This window comes from Botrytis fragariae, assembly GCF_013461495.1.
Source record: "Botrytis fragariae strain BVB16 chromosome Unknown tig00000045, whole genome shotgun sequence".
Taxonomy (NCBI): Eukaryota; Fungi; Ascomycota; class Leotiomycetes; order Helotiales; family Sclerotiniaceae; genus Botrytis; species Botrytis fragariae.
Genome location: NW_023500991.1, coordinates 1,256,859 through 1,282,015, shown reverse-complemented (window position 1 = coordinate 1,282,015; position 25,157 = coordinate 1,256,859). Strand labels below are relative to the sequence as shown.

Genomic DNA, 25,157 nt, shown 5'->3' with positions numbered 1-25,157 from the left:
TGAATCTGGAAAGACAGACTTTAGCAGGTCAAGATAAAAGAGATGTTCAGCTCCTTATGGTCTCTTGCATTCTAAGTTGCATTTTAGATCCTCTCGAAAGCTGAAAGCTGAAATGACGAGTCATGAGATTATTTCCATCGTATTTTCATCCGATATTCAGACTATAGATTTCGAACAACTACCTCTGATATCGAATTACTGTAGGTGAAGAAATCGATTTGAACAAAAATCCCGCATGACACGTCATTCATGGCTTGTAAAGCAATTTTCGATTTCCGATCTGGATCTGACAGACGAATCAGCTACTCGTAATATTTATTGGCTGATATTTTGACAAGATCCTCATCAAATTGGAGCTAAACTAAACTAGTTCGAATTTCAATATCAATCAATCTTAGATAGTAATCTTATCAAAAGTTTTAATACTTACAAAATATTAAATCAGATTGATACTCCTTTTTGGATTTCTTCCTTTCTGGGAATTCAAAAGTTATATCATTGATTCAACATCCTATGGAGATTTTGGTTGTTTGATTTATATTACCATGCCCTCAGCGAAACATCACCGAGTACTTGGATTCTCGAGGTCTCATGAGTCATGTCGCTTTTCAACATCATATTGAGAGCTGAAGATCAAGTCTTCGGGCTTTTTTTACCGTTAAACCAGCGAGTTTATCCAATAAAACATCTTTTAACAATAGTGAAATGCCATACTATAGTAGCAGGCGGATGGTATTAGTCATTGCATCACAAAATCGCGACTTACTGAATATGAGATATGTTTCCAATTTGATTAGACGCAACGTTTAATGTCAAGATTTCAGCTAATTTGATACAATGTTGCTCAAAAACCTGTACAATATTGTATTTTCGTCACGAGTATGCGATTTGTATCGAAATAACAACTATGTTTGATTGATTACCTTAGTGAGGGTCGTTAACATTAAATCTTACTGCTTTTGATAGTCCAATATCATATATATTTGATTTCGCGTATGCGATTTTACCTCGCGTTTACATTTCCGATGTAGAGCTGTCAATACAGTCTAACCTTCTCAAAACTAGACATGTTTAATGATTCGTGCTATATTATGCAAAACCAAAAACACCATAAAATAACACCCGCGGATCCGGCTAAGCTCGACGTAAGTCTCTTTCATTCGTTCATATAGTCTGTAGATAGTATCATGAAATTCTAATAATACATAGGGTTAATCCACCTTCAACAATTTTTGTGGAAAAAATGTCTTCTGCGAGTATTCTACCACGAAATGTCTTGGGGTGTGGCGAGCTATGGTTACATTCCTGACATACGTACCTGCAGCACTAACAAGATCTTCGACGCTTGTACTCAGCTGTGCTACCAACTTGTGTGTTACAAGATAAGAATAATAAACACGGCGTATTCGCTGCCTCAAGTCTACAACACAAGAAAAATGGCTTCATTATCACTCGTGACGCAATTTAATCCTCTTATCCAGACCGACGGGCTCCAATCATCAAGGCGGCTTTATCATGTTTGTGATCAAACTTTTTGACTATTGTCAACGCTGACAAATAATTAGAATGCTCTCCATCGTCTGAACAGTCTACGCACAAATTTCGAGTTACGACAACAGATAATTGGAGTTCAAGATCTAAGCTTTCTTTTAGAGCAAATGGGAGAGTGGTGCGAAGAAATTGGATATCAGGTGATACTACTCATTGCCGCACTATCGTTCAATGGAACTAGAGCTAACAATGGGATACACAACTAGCCTGCTGACTTCGATGAATTAAACGCTATCCACATTGCCGGATCTAAAGGTAAGGGTTCCACGGCATCTTTCATCTTCTCGATATTATCCGAATATTTAGACGATGGATGTGATTCTGGGGAGAAAAGACCAGCTTCCTTGAGAAAAATTGGCTTATATACATCACCGCATATGCGTAGTGTGCGAGAGCGTATTCGAATCCGAGAGTCGCAGTCGACGGCTATCAACGATACTCCTCTTGAGGAAAATAGATTTGCGCAGTATTTTTCAGAAATATGGAATCGGTTGAATTTAGATAGCCGAGCACCCTCTCAGAGTCCACCATTTACACAGTTTCTCACACTGATGGGTCTCCATACATTTATGCAGGAGAAAGTTGATACAGCCGTGGTAGAAGTTGGTATTGGGGGACGCCATGACCCAACCAATATCTTCCGCGAACCCAGTGTCTGCGCTATAACTAGTTTGGGACTAGAACATACCGATCTACTTGGTTCCAGGCTAGAGGAGATTGCATGGGCTAAGGGAGGTATCATGAAAAAAGGAGTTCCTGTGTTTACGGTGCCACAAGATCCAGGAGCCATGGCTGTGTTGGAAGCTGTAGCAGTGCATGAAGGTGCAGATCTACATGTCGTTGCGACACATCCAGATCTTGAGTCCATCGAGCTTGGTCTTCAAGGTGATTTCCAACGAATAAATGCTACTTTGGCCGTAGCAGTAGCCGCAAAGCATCTTTCTCGCATGGGATTTAGTGGTATTGCAGACACAACGACTTTCATGCAGTCCCCACTACCCGAGAAGTTTCGTCGGGGTCTGGAAAAAGCACAATGGCCCGGGCGATGTGAGACGCGGCACAATCGCGGAATTCGTTGGTTACTTGATGGAGCTCATACACTAGAAAGTATTGAAGTTTTGGGGCCTTGGGTAGTCAAAAACATGGCAGCACAGAAACAAGCTCGACGTGTGCTTATATTTAATCAACAAACTAAGGATGCAACGGCGTTACTCCATCATCTCTGGCAGGTCATGACGTCATCGAAATCGCGTTTCGCTTGTGCGGAGCCCATTTTTCATCAAGCGATCTTTTGTACAAATACGCTGTGGGAGAGGAATGCAGCTCCAGATATTGAACGTGTTTCTATGACATACTCAGGAGATTCAATTCAAGATCTTAAAATACAACATGAATCGGCGACGTGCTGGGGTGAGATTAGTGGAGGAGAATCCGCATTGACCGTTGTACGGACTGTTGAAGAGGCTATTCGATATGCAGCTCATGGTTGTGGCGATAGCGATTGTATAGAGAAAGAGGGTGATGAAGCGGTAGTGTTGATTACTGGAAGTCTTCATCTAGTGGGAAGTGCTCTGGAGTTTTTGGATACGTTTGCTTGATTAGAAACTGACATAATCCGGTTCCGGTGAGCTAAAGGTAGCTAGTTATAAAGTGCCCTTGGCACTCCCTTTGATACTCAGACGTTTTGCAAATAATATCGGCAGGAACTTTCTAGAACAAGACTTCTCTCTGCCGTGTCATAACAATACCGCCATGGTTGCCCGAAATAGGTTTGAAAACATCCTGGATGTTTATATTGAGCACGAGGGCACGATGGAATAATAGCTGTCTCATTTAAAAATCTCAAACGTTCTCAACTATTCGGCTGCAGCGCCGAAAGACTCGCTTACTTCTTCGTCGCCCTCCATCCCACGCACCACCATTTTCCAAAACATGAACATCCACAATTCCGCTCACTGCAACTGAATTCATTTTTCCACCTCGTATATTCCTTATCAACCTTAAATCACTGAAGAGATCTGGCGCTCCAGCTACGTTTCTTCCAGTCTGCTTCTACCAGTCCAGAAGAACAAAAAACAAAAAAAAACATACAACAGTAGGGATTCGCTGGTGGTCACCCACCCAACTACTAATCTACCGATCTGAGGCTTGTGTATGGCAGAGCGGACGGGATGCCCAATTCTCCTCAGTCTATGGTCGTATGTGACAATGATTAAAAAATGTGTAATTATATTTGGCATTGTTACATGCTGGACATTGGCTTGCGAGGATCTTGGTGAACAGATACCTAGGCTATTCATGGATTTTAGTGAGATAGGAGTGTTGGGTAAAAGAGATAGCGGTCTGTAGAAGAGAATACGAAATATTCAGATGCAAATAAGCATCGATGTTCATGTTACAAACTCATGCCAACCACGGAGTAACTACAAACACTCTATGCCGAGCTGATCCTATAATGAGATTTGCCGAACAGATAATCCTCACCATAAAATCGAAGAGGAACCTCGCCCCTAGAATCCATAGATTGACACATTCCAGTAAGCTTATACTTCAACAAACAACCCACTCATTCAGAAAACTTTTCTGCAGCAAATTCAGCGCTTCCAATCCAAGTCAAAAAGAACTCGAAATCAATTCCATAATACAGAGTACTACGTACATGTATTCCTTAAGTGTCAGATTTTCGAGATCGACAGCCCGCCAGTTCGCCAGCCTGTGCAGTAATAGTACGAAACCGCGTAGCGATATAGATCCGAGAAAATAGAATAGTCTTTAAAATAGAACATGGCAAGGTGAAGGTAATTGAAGTAAACATTATGAGACGTGATGATGATGTCAATGACGTCGCGGATTCGCTTGGGAGCTGAAAGTGAAAAGGTTGGTAATGTAAGATGTTGGTATCGATTATAGGGTTGTTTCAGTATTTGATATTTTTAGATATGTTATGGAGTGGAAGAAGACAATAGTATCTTCTCAGAAACAGGAGTTTCGAAATTCGGAAGAACGATATATATTCGTGGTACCGATTTTCGAAGATGCAGAGTAAGCAAAGACAGCCAAGAGGCGAAAGAGAAGAGAGATGAAGCCTAGATAATCCCTAACATCCAACCAAAACACCAGGCAACCCTTCCCCTCTCACTCCTCGCTACAGACTACGAGCTTTGATCCTATATAGTAATAACCCATACATGATACGTCTCGACCATTCCAAGTATCCCATATAATTCACAAAACATAATATTGACCATCTCTCTTTTCTGTACATACCATACTACTAGATATAATAGCATACAGAATAATAGTATACCACATCGAAAGCTACGAGAATTGATAAATATAAAGTTCAATTGCTCTGAAGAGCATTGTCATGGAATGCATACAATATTATTTAGACACTGTTCAATTTCTCAATCCGCCAGTCTCATTACCGCATTCCATGACACAAGAATCTTTTCATGAGCACTAGTTTAGAATAGTGATGATCAAAAGACATACTTATATATCTAATCAACTATTTCAAACCAAACATCAACAAGAAACACAATCCATCCAAACCTATCAAACCATTATTCGCTTCACTAAATTTCGCCCCCCTCCGCCCCCTGATTAGCTCACCGAACGCCAAGTCCATACAAACGAATGAGGCTGTGTATCATTCTCCACACACACTCAGAGCCCTATCGTCAAGAGAAAGAGTATGATTGGAAGAGAATCTCATGTTACATTGCATGATGAAAGGTACACAATGAAAATTAAGAAGATTAATGTGCTTCTAGAAGGTCTGACGTGTGAATTCTGTGCATAAGGTTAAACTCGTGGTCGGGTTGAAACCCTAGATAAGTAGGCTAGGCTCCGGTAAAAAAAAAAAGCCAACCCGTTGTATTTCGTAAAAATGAGGATACAAAGCTCTGATAATTCGTAGGCACGAGACCACTCAGCACTATCGTCATTTGTAAGTTGTGTTTGGCTGGAAATGCCATAATTGGGAGGTTATGATGGCTTCAAAATGTCCACTTCGGGTAGCATGATGACAAGGGCTCTACCGCTAATACAGTATGTAAGGCTGTCGCTGTTCGCCCTACAACATAAGCTTCCCCCAAAATACTTCCCATGCATGGTTATTTGACGATCTAATCTATCCCAACACATAGGTATGATGTTGAGTGGCTGGAATACTTTCCCAAGTAGGATATCAGAATGCACGATTTCCTGGACGCGTTCAATATATCCCATTCATCTGCCTAGAAGGATGACAAGATGACATCCGATCGAACTATTTTCCTGAGAATATGCCTTACCATTTATAGACACCGAAGAATGCTTAGCAAACCCCACATATATATGCACGATTGACATGAGACAAAAATTGCTGGTGAAATACTGTTTATTCATAACGACATTAACATAACTCATGAGAAGTGTTGTTCATCATCATAATCCAAAACGTATAGCATATAAACATATGCACCCCCTAGGAACAAAGAAAGAAAGGACGAAAGAAACACATTTGGGTATAGAAATCGTTCAAGAGACTTTTCTTTTCGACCATGATCCAGCATCGCGAAATTTGAAAATCGTAAAAGAGACAAAACACAACTCTCGATAAAACCCTAACGTTGCGCAATTAAAAAAATTATTGGTCGGTCCCACTCGGTGTCCTATTGGGTCAAGATTACCGTGCTTAGGCAACGAGCAGATACGCCCTGTCGAAGAGGGAAACGGTGAGCGCCTGTGTTCCTGCATCAAAAAGGGAACCCGCATACAAATTCACTCATTCGGTGAGAGAATATTTAAATAACACAAAGTACGAAGAATTCAAAACGACTGGAGATATAAGTGGCAAAATTCGCCCTCCGCACAGCCACAAACCGTTCGTGATTGTAAATATAAGGTCGCATAGGTTCTCAAACATTCCCTCGAGGTGGGAGGGACAGTCCTTTGCGTGTTCAAGCTAGAGAATTCGAGTGTATTCTGGATGCTCGATCGATACTGGCATATGCTTCCTTGAAAATGTTGAGCCCTGTCTTTCTTTCCTTTTGTATGCATGGCCCGAACGTTTGCGATGTCGTTCTTCCTTTTGCAGATCGCATGGTACTTTGGACTCTCTCTCCCGCTTGAGTTTTGATTCAGGCGTCTCAAATCCTTTCCGTACGAGACTCGGTACTGATGGACGTTCGGTATATTGTCCAGCCAAAGTGTAATCCGCTTCATCCATCAGATTATTCCTCCGCATATATTCTATTACTGAAAAGTCTGGTCGAATATTTGTTTCTCCATCAAGGAAATGATCACGACTATGCATCATTCTACCCCACCAATTACTACGTGAATCGTTGGTGCCTTCGAATTCTTTATCACAGAAGAGGCAGAAGCATTTCGATGGAGGGGGCAGGTTTTTGAAATGCGTTAGACTATGCGCAAGCCAGTTATCGAAATCATCTGGATGGAATGCTACTCCACAATTTATCGATATGAATTCGCATGGAAGGACAATGGTAGTGTTGATTTGGGAGATTTGAGGTATTGGGAGGTTCCATCCAGCTACAGGGTTGGATTGAATGGATTGTCGACTGGTAGCTGTTGTGTATGACCCTCGAGACTGCATGCTAAAAACACTTTCGTCGTTTTCGCTGTAAGGCGATACGGTTGACGTGGAATCTTGGCTGATAGTCGAGCATGTTGAGGCATCGTACGCTTCATTTGCGAATTGTCGGGGAAGACGATATGTACTTGAGATGAGACCCGCGAAAGGATTTTCGGAGTCATTGAGGTAGCGATCAATGGGTACATTATCGTAAGTTGCCATCTTATATCAATGTTCGCAGATTAAGAGGTAAGCTTCGCAACTGCTCACTTTGATGACAATGATCAAGGTTCTTCAATACAAATGATGGATTTGATGAATAAGGTTGACAGTGAAGGAAAGGGTGGAGCGTCGATAAGATAAGAACAGGCTTGTCGATCACTAGAAACAGACGAACGAACCCCTAAATTGCATGACGAGTGTCAGGATGGAGGACTGAAGACGATGAGAACGACGAGATATAAGAGCTATAGGAGTGGCTTCTTATATCCAAATAAAAAGCCAACAGAGACTGACCTGGAAGTGGAAGTCCGATCTGATTTGGAGTTACTTTGAGTGGTAGTTATCGCTTTAGATAATTATGCTATGGATTGATAATGTTTCGCGATATTTGCGGGGAATTGACTTCAACAAGCTCGGAAAGAGCTCTAACCAAGTGGCGTGAAAGATTTATGGTTCCGGTTCCCTTCCCCAGGTCTTGGTGCAACAAACGGTTGCTGGTCTTTTACGAAAAATAATCAACAACAATAATTTGCAACCCAAATCCGACAATCGAAGTGTTGTTCTTATCGTTCGAGAGCATGAAAGCAAAGTCGGGTCAGTATCTTATTCGGTAAAGTCCGTTGCTTTGAGAAGAAGTAAGATACAGACGATAGTTGGTCAAGTCGCTGACCACAGCAAATTGACGGCGGAGGGGACACAAGTTATTAAAGAAGCAAGTCTAAATCTTGATCCCACCCACTTACAATTCTTTCTAGCATGGGGGCTCAAACTTCATGGACTTCGTTCGGGACATCTCTCTCTTTCCAAACTTTCTTGCATCGCTTCTTTTCTTCTACGTCCTCTTACAGACAGAAAGCAAATTGTTTGCCAGTGAAATTACCGCCTATTCGTCACTTCGCGAGCAATGGTTCCATCGGCCCTTAACTGGACCACATCGCATTCACAATCCCAAGCTACAACACATCCGCATCCCACATCCCACGCACCCATACAAGGATAACATGAATCTTGGGATTGTTACACATCGATCCTGTAAGCAAAATCGTGTGCGTACATACTTCGAATTCTCATCCAAACAAATGGATCATGCGAATTTGGATTACTGGAGCGATGTGATGCGATGGCATGCAACACATTGCTCTTGCATTCGTTGCGTGTAGCTACCCGACTATCCTACAAATCTAGTGGTTCTTGAAAAGGGTTCCACGATAGCTATCGACAAGTTCACCCACGCAACCCCACACCGCTTCTTGATTGCGCATTCATACTATGAAATGGGCATAACTCATACGAAAACCATGCTGATGAGGAGGTGAGTGAAAATTATTTTCTAGAGATGCGGGATCATCAGACCACAACCAATTCAAGCGAGCTACGGCAGCACATTCCCAACGTTCGTATTCGACATTCATGTATACTCGGTCAACCGAGCATGGCTTTTGACTCATATTCAAGCGACTACTATTTCATACGCTAGTCGTTTGCCTATCATTAAAGCCAACCGAGTTTAAGGAGTTCTGTCTAATGCTAACATAATTTCCAGCTTCTGCCTCTGCTCAAAATACAAGAGGTTTCTGTTGTGACATGACTTCCTTGCCACCATCGATATATGAGCTCGCATAGAGTTCATACGTTATCGCCAAGCTTTATTTCCAATGCACTGCCTTTCGAGGCAGAATACGACATCTGCAGTGCGTGCTGCAATCTCTTGATTTGGGTCTCAAAAGATAATGATAGCAGCCAAACTGATGACCCGAGCACTATTCGGAAAGAAGCACAGATTCGGTATCGAAGTTGTCATCAATCATAAATTCAAAACATTGGCGCATACACATACGCCATATGTAAAAGTTGTGGGTAAATTCCAAGCATATACATTGAAAATTGGTTATCCTCGCATGGCTCGTTCCTTAACCCCGCACTTACCAACGATTTTGAAGGATACAGGTTGCTTAGTGAGCAACAGAGCCTCAATGAACCCCACTTTCGGATTCGAGCTATGATGGAAGTTGAAATTATTGCTTGGTTGCATGTGAAGACGACGATCTTCGACGGCTAATCACGGTATCTGGTGTCATGTGCGATCATATATTGGGTACACGTATACATGCACATGTATGTATGTTTGTTTGCTGGAATTGTCACAGCTTTTCCAATATATCTGTTGGATTTATTATCTGAAGATATAGCCCGGCCTATCACTCAAGACTTTCCGTGCCCATTGCATGAAGACATGAGTCACATGGCGGCGTAGCAGAGATTATTTCTCCACCCTCCTCCGTGGGTATCTTTTCATATGTAATCGGTCATAAAGATGCTACTTGTTTCCTTGGCCATCAATCAGGAGCGCAAAGCACCTTCATCTTCGCAACAATATTCACCAGATGGCTTCTTTCTCCATTTTCATCCCCTGCTTTCATGATTCCAGGAAACGTCACGCAGCTAATCTCTCGCTCGTTCAAGGTATCTTCATCCTCTCCCCCAATGTCTTCCATTCTCTCCTCGTCAAACATCGTTTGTTGATGTTCTTCAATTATGGGCATCATTATACTAAAGACTGCCTTTTGAACTCGCAGTAATCGTGAAAGATCAATAGCGGCATTAATTATGGTTTTTAGCGACTGATCTCTAGCTTCAGTACTTTGGACATCGAATATTGGATCCAGCAAATTATTGAGTTGCGCAACAACGGTATTGGCAACAGCGGTGGTCTCCGATTTAAGCTTTTCAGGAGCTTCTTTCAACAAAATCCCGAGCGTCGTAGATCGCCATTGGTTCATTGCATCTTCGGGGCCTTTACATTTTCATCAGTTCTTCAAAACTTTGACAAATAATCAGAATGGCTTTTCTCACCATAAGAACCCAAAGTTATTTCCGTTCTCGCGATCTCCATGGCTTGTTGCTCTGGGAGACCGACAAAATATGCCCGGAAGATATCAAAAACTAGTAGACTTGATACAAGTGATTGTATGAAGTTGATTTTAGATGATGTTGCTAGATGCTGATACATGGGTACCCATTGCTCCAACTGTTGCCGTACTTCATCTGAAGCTTTTCCTAAATCTATTACACGTCAGCTTAATTTAGCACGTTACTTTACCACATCGTCAAGAACAATACAATATTCACACATTTTCCCGCTCAACATGCGCTCAACATACGCTCATGAAATTTCTCCCAACGTAGCCGTGTCAAAATAAAGCTCCAAACCTACCAATTCTTCCCCTCCTGAAATTCGATATCACCCAATTCTGCAATGCATTCCCAATCCACTGCATCTTCTCCGCAACCACCTCATCCGTGACCTGTTCCCCTCCTACTCCACCCCGTCCACTACTACTCACCCACTCCTTCAACCCCCTCACCTGTCCTCTCAACGCCATAATCTCCTCATCCTTCCCCCTCATCTCTCCCATCGCATCATTATACGCTTCGCGAAACGCATCCCGATCCAACATTAATGCTCCCACACGACTCTGCACCTCAGCCGCACTGGGACAATTCGCATGCGCGGATCGGAGAAGGCGCAGCTGGGAATCAGTGGCTAGGTAATTGGTGTGGAGGGTGGAATGCGCGGTTTGTAGAAGATGGAGGGTTTCGCGCGTGTGGAGGAGTGTGGTGGTTAGATTGTGGGTTTGGGAGTCTGGGGGGAGTGGTTCTTCTTCTGATGATTCTGATTCTTCGTCGGAGGTGGAGGGGTGGGGGGGATAGTCTTCTTCGTCGTAGGGTTCGTGGAAGGGGGGAGAGGGCGTTTTGGAGCGTGAGCGCGATCGAGAATGTGAATGTGGATGGAAATGGGTGGTTGAGATGGGGGTGTTACTTCTATGGGGATCGGCGACTGAATGAGTGGTTGATTGCGGATTAGGGTGAGAGAGTCGAACGTGTGGTGGTGCGGTCATTTCCGCCAAGGAAGATTGCAATTGCGATTGCGATGTTGTAGAAGTACAAGGGAGGGAATCGTAATCTCCTCCTTGGGATTTTGTGTTTGTAGACCGGGATCCGGATCCAGATCCAGAGATAGAGATGGAAGAGGATGCAGCGCGATGCGCAAGCGAATGCGCAAAATCGATTTGAGAAGATGAGGATTTCGGCGCGTGTTTCTTTTCTCTGGCGCTCATCTTTGCGGGTTGTTGTTGGAGAAGGTGGAATCTTTTTATATATATAGATAGTTGGATAGATGAATGAGACTATGTGTACCTCGTGCGTAGGTACAGTGTTATACCAATACCGTAATATTTCGCATGCAGTTTCAATCAGATATCTAGATTGGTAGCTCGATGGATGCCTGCCGGTATGAGAGCTGAGATGGTGAGTAAAGGTAGGTAGCTCCGTGTATCGCGTAAGTGGGATTTTTCAATCTTTCTCTCTTCACAGAAAACTAGTAAATTCGCAAAAGATGAGATAGAGATGAAGAGGACATATTGAGAATTAGATACCTAGTGAGTAGGTAAATAAATAGGCAAAGAGCAACTCAAACCCAAATACCCTTTGCTTCTCAACAATTCTCGACAAAGTAAAATACAATATACTCTCTTTATGAAAAGAAGATGAAGAAAGAAGAAGAAGAATCTCTTCCGAAAAACCAAACCCACGAAAAATAAAAACAAACAAACAAACCAAATCAAATCATCGAAAAAGGAAATCCCGAATCGAAATGAACCCTCCTACCTACCTTGCCTACGGAGCAAAGCGAAACAAATGAATATTCGTGTGGTGGAGAGAATTCATTCAGATTGAGCAAATGAAGGAAGATGAGAGGTTCTTATTCTGCTGCCTGGAAGTATGAGATGCGATGAGGGATGGATTGATAGATGGATGGATGCATTAATTTCCTGGGTAGATGCATAGTACTAGTCAACTGCTATCAGCCCAAACGCCTTTCCATATTAAAACTTATTATTTATATAATATAACTAGTTTCTTATATCGATTATTATATTTTCAATAAAGATTTAATAAAAATATTAAATTATACAAATATAAAATTAGAGTATTTCAAAAACAATCAAATTTACTAATAAAATAAACGAAAATCAAGCGAATTTTTTGATTTTTTAATTCAATTATATAAATTCTATATCAAAAATTTCTAAAAACTTTGAAATATTAATCATTATTATAGAAACTCTATATATATAAATTCTCAAGAAATTTTAATTATTATTGGTAGAGATTTCTATGTTTAAAAATGTAGTAAAATGTTGATTTTTGGTGTGAAAATGCTTTTCGGCTGATAGCAGTTGGTACTTGCTCTGTATTGTTTGTTAAGCGCTAGGTGTGTAAGGAATGGATAGACTGGTTTTCTTTTCTTGGGGGTGGTGGTAGCGGGTGTGTGCGTTTGGTTTGGAATTGGATGGATGGATGGATGATTAGATCGATCAGAGGTGAGATTGATTATGAGTGAGGGGTTGACGGGAGATCTGCAGTTTTGGGTGGTGGTGGGTGTGGATGAATTGATATAGGGATTTGGATTATTGTGTATGTAACGAGCAAGAGCTCACGAATATATACCTATATTCTGGAACACATTCTGGTGGAAGGTAAGAGAGAGTTTTAAATTCTTTCTACTGTTTTTCTAAAGCATTAAGAAAGGGAATATTGTAGATATTCAAAGATAAGATTTTTGACGCCAAATTCCGATTGTGAGTGAGACTGCGGGGTTGCGATAATAGGTATACCACACACATATACAAATACCACATCAAAATCGATCCAATCCCAAGATGTCTCCATAATCAACATCTTGGGAATCCGATCTTCTAACTCCAATTCCCATTCCCATTCTCATCACCACACTTGCTAATCACGGGACAAACCAAGATAATTTAAAGTCTTATCTCTCCCCTCTCCCTCCCCCTCTCCTTATCATCTACCTCGCCAAAAAAAAAAAAAGAAACCCCCCAAGAACCATGCCCCCTAACCCCCCCGTCCCCGCTTAACGCATTTCCTCTGCATCCCCCTCACAACCCCCTCCTCCCATCCCCAACTCCAACATTCCCTCCGCACCTTCAAAAGAGACGTCACCACGCCCCCCACCGACGAACACCCCAATCGGGTTCCCATCCCCCAAGATGCCATCCGTCCCCTCTCCACCCTCCATCTCACCATCGGGGTCATGAGTCTCGAAACCGCCGAGCGAATTCAAGGTGCCATTTCCATTCTGCAAGGAATATTCTCCTCCCCTTCAGCAGTTCCCAAGAAAGAACACGAGGGTGCCGAAAAAAACAAAACAGAAATAAAAGACATCCAACTCCCCAAGATAACACTCACCTCCCTCCACCCCATGCACCAACCCTGGTCTACATCCATTCTCTACACCTCCCCCCGCGATCCGCACTCGCATCTCCAAACCTTCTGTCAATCCCTCAAAGACACCTTCACAACCGCCGGGTTCATGCTGCCCGAAGAAAAAGGACGAAGCTTATTACTGCACGCTACGATTGTTAATACAATCTACGTTCGCGGGGCACGTCAGGATTCCGGCACCGGCACGAGAGGAACAGGAACCGGGAATGCACGTGGAAATCGAGGGAGAGGGAGAGGAGGAAGTTCCTCGGGTCATGGCAAGCATAAAGCACGTCTCACGTTTGATGCACGGGATATCGTTACTAAGTATGCGGATTTCACATGGATGCGCGATGTACGGGTTGAGAAAGTGGCGATTTGTAGGATGGGGGCGAAGAAGAAGGGGGATGGGGATGAGGAGTATGAGGTGGAGGCTGAGATTGAGGTACCTTTTACTTGAGTGGCCAGTTGCATTGTATGTCAGTGTTTATCGAAAGCATCTGTATTTAAATCTATAGCATTGGGAGTGGTGCTGAGGAATAACGGAGCTAGGTATATCATTCAAAAAGATTTTGGTACTTGTGCTCCGTAGATTCTGCGATAAGTGGAAGTGCAAGAGAGGAAATACCAAGTAGCATTGTCTTTGGAAAAAGGTATTTGAGACTGAAAACATGGGTAGCCTCTCTTTCCTACATCTTGTCTTGTGCCCCGCATCTCCAAATCACTTTTGACATGCAATGTACATTATTAAATGCCAAGGTCTCGGAAGAATTGAACCTTCTGATTTGATGCGTCTGTCGTGACTTCATGTGCTGAGTAACCATGACATGAAATCTGGTAAACCATCACCTCGTCACCTCATCTAACTAAAATTCCTCCTCAACTTCCGTCATCCATAGATAATCTTGAGGGGGGAAGGAGAAGCCAACAGAAACAAACAAAAACATTTCCCTCATGTGAACCAATAAAAAGAAAAAGAGAAAACCACCATAAGAAAACCATGTATGCCATTTCCAGACAACATAAAGTATGTGAATGCAATCCGAGACGCCTGAGCTATGGGGAGCTTTGTTTTGTAAGAGAAGTATACTGCTCGTGCGTGAACTTCAATGTCGTCACAAGAGCCCAGATAGGCAATACTTTTGGTTACTTCTGCCACATCAGATATCCTCAAGCACGAGAACAATCTTCCATCATCGGGGGTCTTTTGAGGGGGTATGTGTGCATGCGGCCGTCCTTCAAGTGGCATAAAACTTCTTCAAGACCTTCTCAACCTCTTTGTACTCCTCCTTCACCGAAACTAATGTCTCCTTGATTCTCGCCAAACATTTCTCCTTGTCGGGTTCATCTGTTGTACCAGCTTCATCTTTCTGCTGCCCATAGTGTTGAATCTTCTCACAACTGTCCTTGACTTTTGTCAATCCCAGCGTTGCTGAGGAGCCCTTCAAGAAATGACCGAGCGACGAAAGCGTTGCTAGATCTTTCTCCTTGCTACAAATTGTTAGTACTTGCATTCATATCTGCGTCCGCAGATGCTCATCTTCCTGAATATATTATACAAGTCGACCGACACAAATATACGAGCCCCACTTACAGTGCATCATCCATCTTGACAAAAGTCTGCTCAGCCTGTTCAAAGAATCCAAAAACGATAGAACTGCTGAATTCCCGCTCTTCTTCATCATCGTCCATCTCTAGAATTTGTTCGAATGTGGCCGAATCGATATTCTCTCCGAGATCTGGTAGACCAACGGACCCATCGTCACTCTGTTTTGCGCTGAAGTCAGTTTCACTCTAATGAAATTAATAAACTTGTTGTCAGGCAATGCGCGAGGAAATGTTTACCCTTTCATCATCTTGTTCCTCAACGACGACTTCCTTGGGTGGTGGGATAACAGGAACTGGCGATTTTTCTCTGACCGGTTCGGGTTTAGGTGCGACTGGTACCGTCTTTGGCGCTGGTGTTGGTGCAGGAGTAGAAGTAGAAGAGGACATTGTGAGGATTAATTTAATGTGCGAACGACAAAAGTTGTCGCTCAACAGATCATGAAATGGTGTGTAGCAATTTTTTTGTTGTAAAGTTGTTCAGTGAGTGAGTGGGTTTACTTGCTTCAGATCGCGATGGTGGGGTGGAAGGTCAAGGCAGGGTTGAATGAAATAGAAGACGGGTAGAATGGAATCTCTTTCCTTCGTCTAAATCTTGCTCGAAGTGGGGATATGAGAGAATTCAAGGTCTGTAGGTAGGGAGGTCGATTTAATTGGTCATTGGTAATTCTTTCTCACTTCAAAGACATGAATGTGGATGGTAAGAAGAGTACTTTGTGTGTATAGAAAAGGTGTTTCTCGAATGTGAGTGGATGGGTGAATGTTAGTCGTGAGGTGAATATGTTGATGGATGTGGGAAAATGGTCCCTCGGAAAATCTAATCCCCACAACAAAGCCCAATGTTGTATTTATTGTTGCAAAGGCTTGGAATCCTTGATATTGGTTGGGTATCGGTACAAATCTTGGAATTTAACAAATCATACATGCCGGGTAGTCAGATATTCATACATGAGAGAGATTGGGTAGGTATATATATATATGTGTGTGTGTGTGTGTGTGTGTGTATCTTTCGAGGTCCGAAGAATCACCATCTGTCTATGTTGTTGTACAGATGCGTTGATGTCCGGATAGTGAATGTGTGATTAGACCTGACCAGACCTGACCAGACTGACCAAGCCAACCAGTCAAATAAGGGAGAAAAAGGATGAACCAGTTACTACCTGCGACAGGCAGACTGGAAGTAATCATCTATCTATCTACCTATCTAGCTTCGGAGTGTTCAGACATTGACTTTGGAGCACGGAGGATTCCATTAGGATATTGAATATTAGTTCCAATATCTGTCGGATGATTCACCAACATCTTTCGACTTGGTGGACTATTCTCTTGTTTTCCCCCCCTCCTATTCTTCTACTGTCTTCTCTCCCTTCCCTTCCCTTCCCTTCCGTTCCCTTCTCTTTCCTCTCTCTTCTCTTCTTTCCTCCTTCCTTTCTTTCTAAAAGGAGTTGCGGAGAGGGGTACAAGAAAATGATGCCCATACCCTGAAGAGATCAATGTCACGAAAGAAGGGAAGTTGAACAAGATGTTCCGGATCTTTCATTCCTGAAAGTGGATGTCAGGATGGATAGATGGATGGATGGATGGATGGATGAATGAATTTGGTGGGTGATAGTGGGGCTGCAGTATTTCTTTTCCAACCCCCATTCTATTATTAAATTGCATGATGCGGTTGGTATCTCTAGGTCAATGTAGCATGTAGCATGTAGGGTCCTTCTCTCCTAAGCCTTTTTTCACTCTTGTTGGTCACAGCATATTGAGTCTTTGTATGTATCCATCATGAGAACACGCGGGAGTGAAGTGTTGGAATGGACGGTGACCAGCTGTTTCAAGTGGTATTTTGATTAATCATTACCCGGTACTTTGATATATCTGGTAAGTGCGTCCGTAGTAGTAATCCGGGTAGCAAGGAGCCAGGGATTGTTCTAGACCCCGAACCAATCTGAATTCATCGTGATACGAGCATGCTAAGTTCAATAGAAGAACCTTATCAAGAACCTTTAAGGGACATCCTTAGGAATGTTTCAGCTAAATCTCAAGAAATCTTTTGGTCACATCCACTCGGTACTCGGTAGATTCCGTGACCAGTTTATTGTTGTCATCACGAAGGACTTGGATTATGGGGTTATGTGGATGATGAATAGGTATGTGTGTGTTGGTTGTACTCGAAGAATGCCATCTACCTACCCAGAAAGTGGTGACCAAGATGAGTAATCATCCAGTTTCATCAAGTGCCTAGGCATTTACATACTCTGCTACCATAAAGGGAGACAACATGTTGTGCTTCAACGAAAATTTATGAACCTTTTTTCCTATTTTAGGCAGTGTTACCGTATTGATGTCCAACTATGACGAAATATTATGGGAAAAACAAGGATCGACGTCATTTTTCACATGCTTACTAACCCATTCAAAGGATATACTTGACCAATTAGGAGAATGATGGAAGATGAGGAATTACTTAATCGGGATACATACATAAAAGCCACACAATCCATCGGACCTACCTAGGCAGGTACCTCTTTGGAGTGAAGATTGTTTCTTTCCATCGTCTCATGTGATCCGACATGACTGGTCTTGGCAAATCAAGTTCACTCTTATCGATATCCTCGCGTGTTGTCAAAGAAAAAGCAAGTTTTTGACCTTCCCATCCAATCTTCCCCCCTCATCACATTATCGCAGATTATTTTCAAAAATAGCCTCTTCCCTTTTGATAATTCGGTATCCTAAATTTTGTATCACCTGGAACCCCCATCAGCAGTAAGAAATCATTCTACTCATACGACTCATTATCAAAACACGAGGTTTTGAATCAACAGTTCTAGCATCTAGATTCACTTGGATTCTCTTGGGTTTTGAGAAATCAGTCCATCAGACCTTACACGACCTTATACAATTGTCCATGCACTCAATTGATTACACGGATGCGGGTCATTGCATGCAATGGCATCATTTCCCGACCATGTGGTCCTAAAGCCATACAACATTTCCGAGAAACTTCAAGATTCGAAATTCAAATATACCTACATACATCAAGCCAAAAGATGAGACCTGCTTATTTCAAGAAGGGAGGTAGATTGCACGAGTACTACCTAAAATATTCCCAAAATAAGGCAGACGTTTCTTGGCCATCGGTATTACTACCTATCAGTACGGTGTGACATGTCATTCGCTGTAACACATACTTTCACTTAATCCATATATGCAGTTTCTTCTGCTCTTTCTATCACCCCCTCCACAATAAGTCATTCTGCAAAGCGCCCTCCCGGCTGCTCCGAATCAGAATAGCAGCCAGATTTTGAATCCCGAATTGTGGCGATGTCAGATTAGGAATAATTTGCGACTCTTACCCTCTCTCGGAAAATGTTGCTTTTGAATTGAGGTGGGATCGAAGATGAGTTTCTTCACACAAAAACAACCTCATCCCGGAGATAGGAATTGGAAGCGACCGATCTGCAGGACGCATGCGCCGTGTTACCGAGATGTCATCCGAGAAATGTTTGAGGCTCTGAATTTTGGACTTATATTATAAGTTTCCAGAAAGTTGACAAGACCATGTAACAAATCATTCCAAACCGCATGGAATTTGCAATACGAAAATGTCAGGCACACAGGAGAATTGTACCTGCACGCAGACAGGATATCATTTCTATATTTGGAAACACCGAGTGAGGCCTCTGTAGTATCAAGTCAATCAATCGCGAATCCCACAGGAGATGCCTAGCTGGTATCAACTGCATGGCTATTTTGTGCTTAAAACCCCTTAGGTTGGACGATAATCATTGCCACTCATCTAATGATCACTACCGGTAATGTTCTAGCCGGGCCTTGTCCCCTTCTTAGGGAGAACGCACAGTGGCGTTGCTTTGCATCCTACTCTGAGTTATGAAATGCGCCCCCTCTTCGCTCAGCCATTGGGTATACAGAATCAAATAACCGGACATTCAGCTCCCACTGGTTGGGGATTTAACTCTCCAAAACGTTGTGATTCTTAAGTTGAAGAACAAATCATTTCCTAAGTTTTGGTATGGACTGTTTCGAATCATCCAGGAGTCACCAAAGTTTAAGTCTATATATGCCTGGGCCTCATGAATGAGGCTGTGACCAACACTGCCCAGCCTCTGATACATGATCTGGTAATCGTCACTATTGTAACAAATCGTCACAATATGCTTTCACTTGAAAGTACACCAATCACCAATCAGCGCCGAGGCTGGATAGTATGACAGAGAGGGGATGTCGTATCAATTCTCGACCGGGTCAGTATTTACCCGAGCGTTTAGATGAAGCTCGTCGCAGTCACTGCTCAGATGCCACGTTTCCGGCATAAGCCTCTTCCGCATTTCGAAGACACAACTAACCCCACAAGCGCAGCTTGATCTTACCCTTATACACGGACCTCCGCATCAGCAACGTGAAATAAGCCTTGTGAGGAGCAGTGAAGCGTGAAGCTTGAAGTTCAGATCCGTAATCATTTGTGTATCTTCATCACTCTCAGCCATACAAAAGAAGGGATTTACAAGTCTGAGTAAACACCGTCATGGATGATAGGTTTCCGTGATATACGGCTCGGCTCGTAAGCGAAAGGCGTAACACAAACAGCATCATATCTTGTGTCAGAACAAGACTCGTCATTGACTTGAATGTATTTTGATACCAAGTTGTGGCGAGATGTGCTCTCCATGTAACACCAAAAGTTGCCTGGTTCGAGTTATGTGACTGATAATCTGCACATTCAGTCCAGACTATCGTTCACGATGGCGACTTGGTGAACTCAAGCCTGTTACATACAACAGCCACCGGTAAATCGGGCTCAACACGCTGAGATGCAGAAACAAGACTCGAGTTGCCATGGGTGCTGAGAATTTTGGCATAGTGAAGTCATCATATCAATCTCCTCCACAGCTGTCCTATAAAAATTCAGAGGAGCCTTACCAACAGATACTACAAACACCCTCAAAGGAAAGCTATTAGATACATGAATCTACTTCACCGGAGACTGTATGGGTGCAAGTGGATCGATTGCCTCTCCAACATCTACCTCACTTCAATCCTTCTCTCAGCCGAACTTATCGGCTGACTGGCCTGCTAGCTCATTTGTCAATGACACACCACAACAACCATACATTCACTACTTCGCTCTCGCAAATATACTGCGACAACGCAATGAATCTCGCCATAACGACGGCACTCAAAAACGCCTCCATGCCTTAACGGTATGCGACTCGACTCGACTTTCGACAAAAGAAAAAGACGAACACAAGCGCCAATCCTCAACATCCGAAACCGAACGAAATGAAAGAGGAAACGCATAATCCTATGCAATATCGCCAAAATCAACACCAAATTCGACCCAATAAATTATAAGGTAAATTATAATTTATAAAGAATAGTAATAAAAAAATAAAAAAATAGCTAAGGGCGGATATCTTCGGGGCTGGTACCCCACCGCGGCCAACCATGGATCCTCTAGTAGAAGAAACCGTATTAGCAGCCAGGTAGTCAGCCTTGGTAAAGATGTAGCCACTCGTGTAGTCATGAGTGATGAACTTTTTGCATTCTTCTATGTTGGATATCTAATGGAAATGGGTGTGTGGGCTAAATAGATAGGTATCTTGCATTGTGGCGCAAGGTAGGTTGAAGTGTATTTGCGTGTTTTGGTCACTTCTTGAGATGTCAGTATTCTGGATTCTCGTCCCGTTCAACATTGACAGGTAGGTAGTTTGCAGTGTGGTTGGCATATCTTGATAATGTGTACGCGACTATGTTGTGCAATTGTATGGTTCCTAGGTAGGTGCGAAGAATGGGTGAGCCGATATTTTGTATTTTGTGTTGTGTGAGGTGGATTTCTCTGGGACGGTGAGGGCTTGTGCTATTGGAATTTTACAAATACAAGTAAGATTATCTCCAGGATTGAGAGAGCGATAGCAACTGTGACGAGAATGTATGAATCAAGTGGGAGAGTCACGTTAGCTCGCTGGTCTCTCGTCATTTTCTCCGGTATGGATCAATATCCTTTAGTACCTGTGTAACAACATATCCATCTACAACGTATTTTACCCATTCCGTCATTTGTATGTGATGACATTGCTCTGGGGATTACATTCTATGATAAGCGTTTATGTTCAATCTTCTCAGTGAGTGAAGAGATGGTAGAATGAACACGAAATTTGATGTCTACTACATATTTAGATGCCTAGATGTATGTACAGAGTATTCTAATGACTGACTGATTTGTTCATTTGAGTGACAGAAAACGAAAATGTCTTTCGCGTTAATATGTTGTTGTTGTTTGAGTGAGTGAGTGAGTGAGTGAGAAGACTTTTACCGTCGTTGATCGCATGCGGGAGGAATGTGGGCAATAAAATCGCGCGATTGTATTGTTGTATGATAGGGATTGAAGGGGTAGAGAAGGAAATTTGGAGCTGAGATGAATGGATAGAATTGGTGATATATATATGATTCATCATATGTAAAAGTTTGATTTCCTTGGGTTGTCAACAGGGCTGACTGACAAATTGGCAAACTGACGGACATAACCGGTGTGTGATTGGAATTCCTAACACCATGCACACACAACAAAACAGAGATGTGCTCGATGATTTACTATCACGAAAATTTGAAAAAAACCACGCTATTTCATTCATTTATTCATTCCTTCATAATACATCGATCCGTCCAGACGGCCGCGTGATTCCTGATCCCAAGACCTAGTACCGATCCTAAGCCATGCGTGCATGCATGCATCATCCATCTATCCATCTCACAGGGTATCAATCTAACCTCCCATCTCTCCCCACCCCACAAAGCTACTTACTCTGTCTCTCCAACTCACTCTCCACCCCCCTCTGCTGCGTCTTGCCCACATCATGCTGTTCCCTCCTCAGCTCCTCCTTCTCCCTATCTCCCATGACTCCGGCCACCGCCCCCCCAACACTGCCCTGCACTCTATTCTTGACCCCACTCCCCAAATCATTCAATTGTCCCTGGGCTTCCTGGCCCCTGCCCGCAGCATTCTGTTCGCGCCCATCTTTCTTCATCTCCTCGCTGCCGAGGATTCCCCCCACGAATTCCTTGCCTGATCCGATGGTCTGGTTCCAGGATCCTTCTTGGCGCGCAGGATCGTTTTTGGTAACGGCGCCAGAGGAAGAGGCGCTGACGCCACCGGCGGAGAAACCCGCGTGCGAGGCGTCGTGTTTGAGGGCTGCTTCGTCGTGTTTTTGGGCGGCGGCGTGCTGGGCGTGAGGTTAGCATGGGTGTTTATTGTGTTTTTTGGGGAAGGGGAGATATGGAAGGTAAGGCAAGGGAGAGAAAAGAAAAGAAGACGAGAGAGAAAACATACCTTATCAGCAGGGTTACCGGTGATAGAACCAAGCGCCGATTGAGCTGCGCCAGAAGCAGAATCAATGTATGATTGGAGAGTTGAGGTGTTTTTGTCAGACATTTTTGCGATGAGGTATTAATTTGATTGACTGTTTGCTTGTTCGCTGGTTTATCGGGTTGTTCGTGAGTTTATTTATGAAGTTGTAAAGTTGTGGGTTGGTTGGATTGCTTGTTGATGATAATGGTAACTGAAGGGAGGTTCTGTGAGCTTATTTATCCAAATTGTAACTTGTGATGCAGAGTTATGACGTCATGTCCCCAAATACTGGATAAGGAACTTTCCTAGCCAAAACTTGAATCGTGCTACAAATCATTCACCGGAAAGTGACAAGAAATTACATAAGAGTGGAAGTTGATATGATGCAATTATTAGAAACGATATTGAAATATCAATAAAGAAATATTGGGAGTCAAATCCGGGTTTGCATAATCATAAATCGGGGTACTTGTAACGCATTGCGTTAGTCAAGGGCTTCTCGCGTTTCAAGACCCCGCGACCAAAAATAGAAACTTTCACTTGCACAACATGGGGCGTCTAAATTCACACCCGCGCCTGGTATCTCTGCCAGGCCTCGTAGAATCGATTTCTAGCATGGAAAGCACTGGTTTCCAGTTTCTATGATGGCTGCTGATTTGAATAGATAAGCAGTGATGTTGAAGAGCCAAGTCAGCTGCTATTCCTCAATAGCCCTATATCTAAGTGTGGTGTTTCAGGTTATTGAAATTACCAGGCTTGGTGACTGTTAGCAAGCCACCCAGTGCTTACATTCTCAGTTTGTGGCAGATCACAACAAGTTCAGAGAAAGAAAATCGCAGTGTGGCTACCTAGGTAGTGTGCATGTGTGTGGATTTGGTAAGCTATGGGCAATCTTAAGGTCGATGGCCTTTGTGTGTCTTTTAAACCCCAAAGACCCCTGACATCTATATTGACCTGTGGATGTCAAGGAAACCTCACCAACCACTCATGACTTCAGATCACAAGTGTTGAAAAAGGTATAAAAAAATCACCTTGCGCCAACCATAACTCCATATCTGGGTATCCAAAAGAGCAAACTCTCCGTCCCCCATAGACCCATTGCTGTTCATACATCGTATCCTAAACCGTCGTATTGTATCGTGAATGTCGTAATGTCGTAATGTCGTAATGTCGTATCATTGTGCATGTATGCAAAGCACGAACCGCTAATCGAATTGGGTTGAAGGATTACTGGCAAATCGAAAAACATGATACGTTAGAATGTTCAAATTTTCTGATACTCTCAAGAGGGTGTGTACTCACGGTCTTTGCATAAAGGATGTAAAACATCGACAACGCAAAGAAACCCAAAAAAGTGCCAAATACATCTGGTTGCAATGTTGTTGCTCGCGATTGATATTTTGCTACTCGAGATCGACAATTCGCTGCTTGAGTTCGGCAATATACACGGCATTGGTAATGGCAGGCATCTCGTCGCCGTCGTCGGTATCTGAGGTGCTGTTTCTGGAGTGCTCTTTTTCCGAGGTATTCAAGGCTATTGACTGCATATTGTTAGGAGAAGCCATGATTGAACTGAATGCAAGCCAGATGTTGATTGGTACATTCCTTGGAGAGGCTTGGGAGAGTTTTATGTTGTACTGAGTGCTGGTCTGTGCTCATGCTCATGCTCATGCTCATGCTCTTTGTGAAGTCACCTGACAAACACAAATACACCTAGAAGTTCTAATCAGGAACAAAAGCTTTGATCACCGGGCCTAGCAGGGATAGGGATATCCAATTTGAAGGCCAATCAGCTCGCATCCAAAAAAATACTCACACACGGTAGATTAACATGTAGAGATTCATTATCCTGCCATAGAGCAAGGAGTCCTTTCGATAATAAAGTTGAGATGGCTTAGATCACCAGTGGCCAATCAATCTTTCCCACTTCTACTCCGTAGAAAAGAGTCAGTCAGGGCTGCATGATCCGTAGCAGTCTCTTTGCCCAAATCAAGCCAAGCTTCAATTCAATCGAGCCACTATCAATCAGATAGACTCATTTTGATTCCCCTTGTTGAAGAATTCACCAGATACTGCCATTTCAATCACCCCATATAAAATACCTAGTAGTCATGATAGATCTCAAAGGAGGGATGATGTATCATATCATTCCATCAATACATTGCGGGGTATGACATCATCATCATTTTTTCCCTCGGAATGAATCCCTGTCTACATGATCCATGCCTTGGCAACTTTTACCAGATCATAAAGAGGGGTCTCAGACTAGCTAGCCCCAAGCGCCCGTTGCAAGCAAGGCTGAATACCCGAAATAGACAGGATTTGTAGCATCATGCGAATCAGCTGGTTGCGTCTAGTATGTATGTGGTGGATCTTAGTACGTATTTTATACTTACGATTGTGGATTCTAGAAAGCTTGGTGGCGGGGTTGTGAAAGCTTGGTCGGAGTGACATTTTTCTTAATTAATGATCATAAGATCTGCTGTTTCTTGGAAGCAAATTCTCAGCACGTTGGAGGATATGTTTGAGTGATTAATACCATCCTGTCAGGTA

The 25,157-nt window shown here is 42.9% G+C and overlaps 7 protein-coding genes across 7 annotated transcripts; 2 read left to right on the top strand and 5 right to left on the bottom strand.

Annotated features, from left to right (window-relative positions):
- Window positions 1–1,436: 1,436 nt before the first annotated feature.
- Bfra_003612 (putative tetrahydrofolylpolyglutamate synthase protein) lies at window positions 1,437–3,149 on the top strand (the record flags this gene model as incomplete). The annotated part of the gene is made up of 3 exons (XM_037334018.1): window positions 1,437–1,517; window positions 1,566–1,691; window positions 1,758–3,149. The coding sequence occupies 3 exons, from the start codon at window positions 1,437–1,439 to the stop codon at window positions 3,147–3,149; spliced, it is 1,599 nt and encodes a 532-aa protein (XP_037194105.1).
- Window positions 3,150–6,502: 3,353 nt separating this feature from the next.
- Bfra_003611 (uncharacterized protein) lies at window positions 6,503–7,357 on the bottom strand (the record flags this gene model as incomplete). The annotated part of the gene is made up of 1 exon (XM_037334017.1): window positions 6,503–7,357. One exon carries the CDS (start codon window positions 7,355–7,357, stop codon window positions 6,503–6,505), a length of 855 nt encoding a protein of 284 aa, XP_037194104.1.
- Window positions 7,358–9,693: 2,336 nt separating this feature from the next.
- Window positions 9,694–11,475, bottom strand: Bfra_003610 (uncharacterized protein; the record flags this gene model as incomplete). The annotated part of the gene is made up of 3 exons (XM_037334016.1): window positions 9,694–10,151; window positions 10,211–10,420; window positions 10,572–11,475. 3 exons carry the CDS (start codon window positions 11,473–11,475, stop codon window positions 9,694–9,696), a joined length of 1,572 nt encoding a protein of 523 aa, XP_037194103.1.
- Window positions 11,476–13,472: 1,997 nt separating this feature from the next.
- Window positions 13,473–14,102, top strand: Bfra_003609 (uncharacterized protein; the record flags this gene model as incomplete). The annotated part of the gene is made up of 1 exon (XM_037334015.1): window positions 13,473–14,102. The coding sequence occupies one exon, from the start codon at window positions 13,473–13,475 to the stop codon at window positions 14,100–14,102; it is 630 nt and encodes a 209-aa protein (XP_037194102.1).
- A 778-nt stretch (window positions 14,103–14,880) lies between these two features.
- On the bottom strand, window positions 14,881–15,637 carry Bfra_003608 (putative phosphotransmitter protein ypd1 protein; the record flags this gene model as incomplete). The annotated part of the gene is made up of 3 exons (XM_037334014.1): window positions 14,881–15,133; window positions 15,237–15,436; window positions 15,488–15,637. The coding sequence occupies 3 exons, from the start codon at window positions 15,635–15,637 to the stop codon at window positions 14,881–14,883; spliced, it is 603 nt and encodes a 200-aa protein (XP_037194101.1).
- A 6,416-nt stretch (window positions 15,638–22,053) lies between these two features.
- On the bottom strand, window positions 22,054–22,785 carry Bfra_003607 (putative mismatched base pair and cruciform dna recognition protein; the record flags this gene model as incomplete). Its single annotated transcript, XM_037334013.1, has 2 exons — window positions 22,587–22,785; window positions 22,054–22,479 (listed from the first exon to the last, which is right to left on the bottom strand). The coding sequence occupies exons 1-2, from the start codon at window positions 22,686–22,688 to the stop codon at window positions 22,054–22,056; spliced, it is 528 nt and encodes a 175-aa protein (XP_037194100.1). The 5' UTR covers window positions 22,689–22,785.
- Window positions 22,786–23,709: 924 nt separating this feature from the next.
- Window positions 23,710–24,169, bottom strand: Bfra_003606 (uncharacterized protein; the record flags this gene model as incomplete). The annotated part of the gene is made up of 2 exons (XM_037334012.1): window positions 23,710–23,809; window positions 24,012–24,169. 2 exons carry the CDS (start codon window positions 24,167–24,169, stop codon window positions 23,710–23,712), a joined length of 258 nt encoding a protein of 85 aa, XP_037194099.1.
- Between the last annotated feature and the right edge of the window lie 988 nt (window positions 24,170–25,157).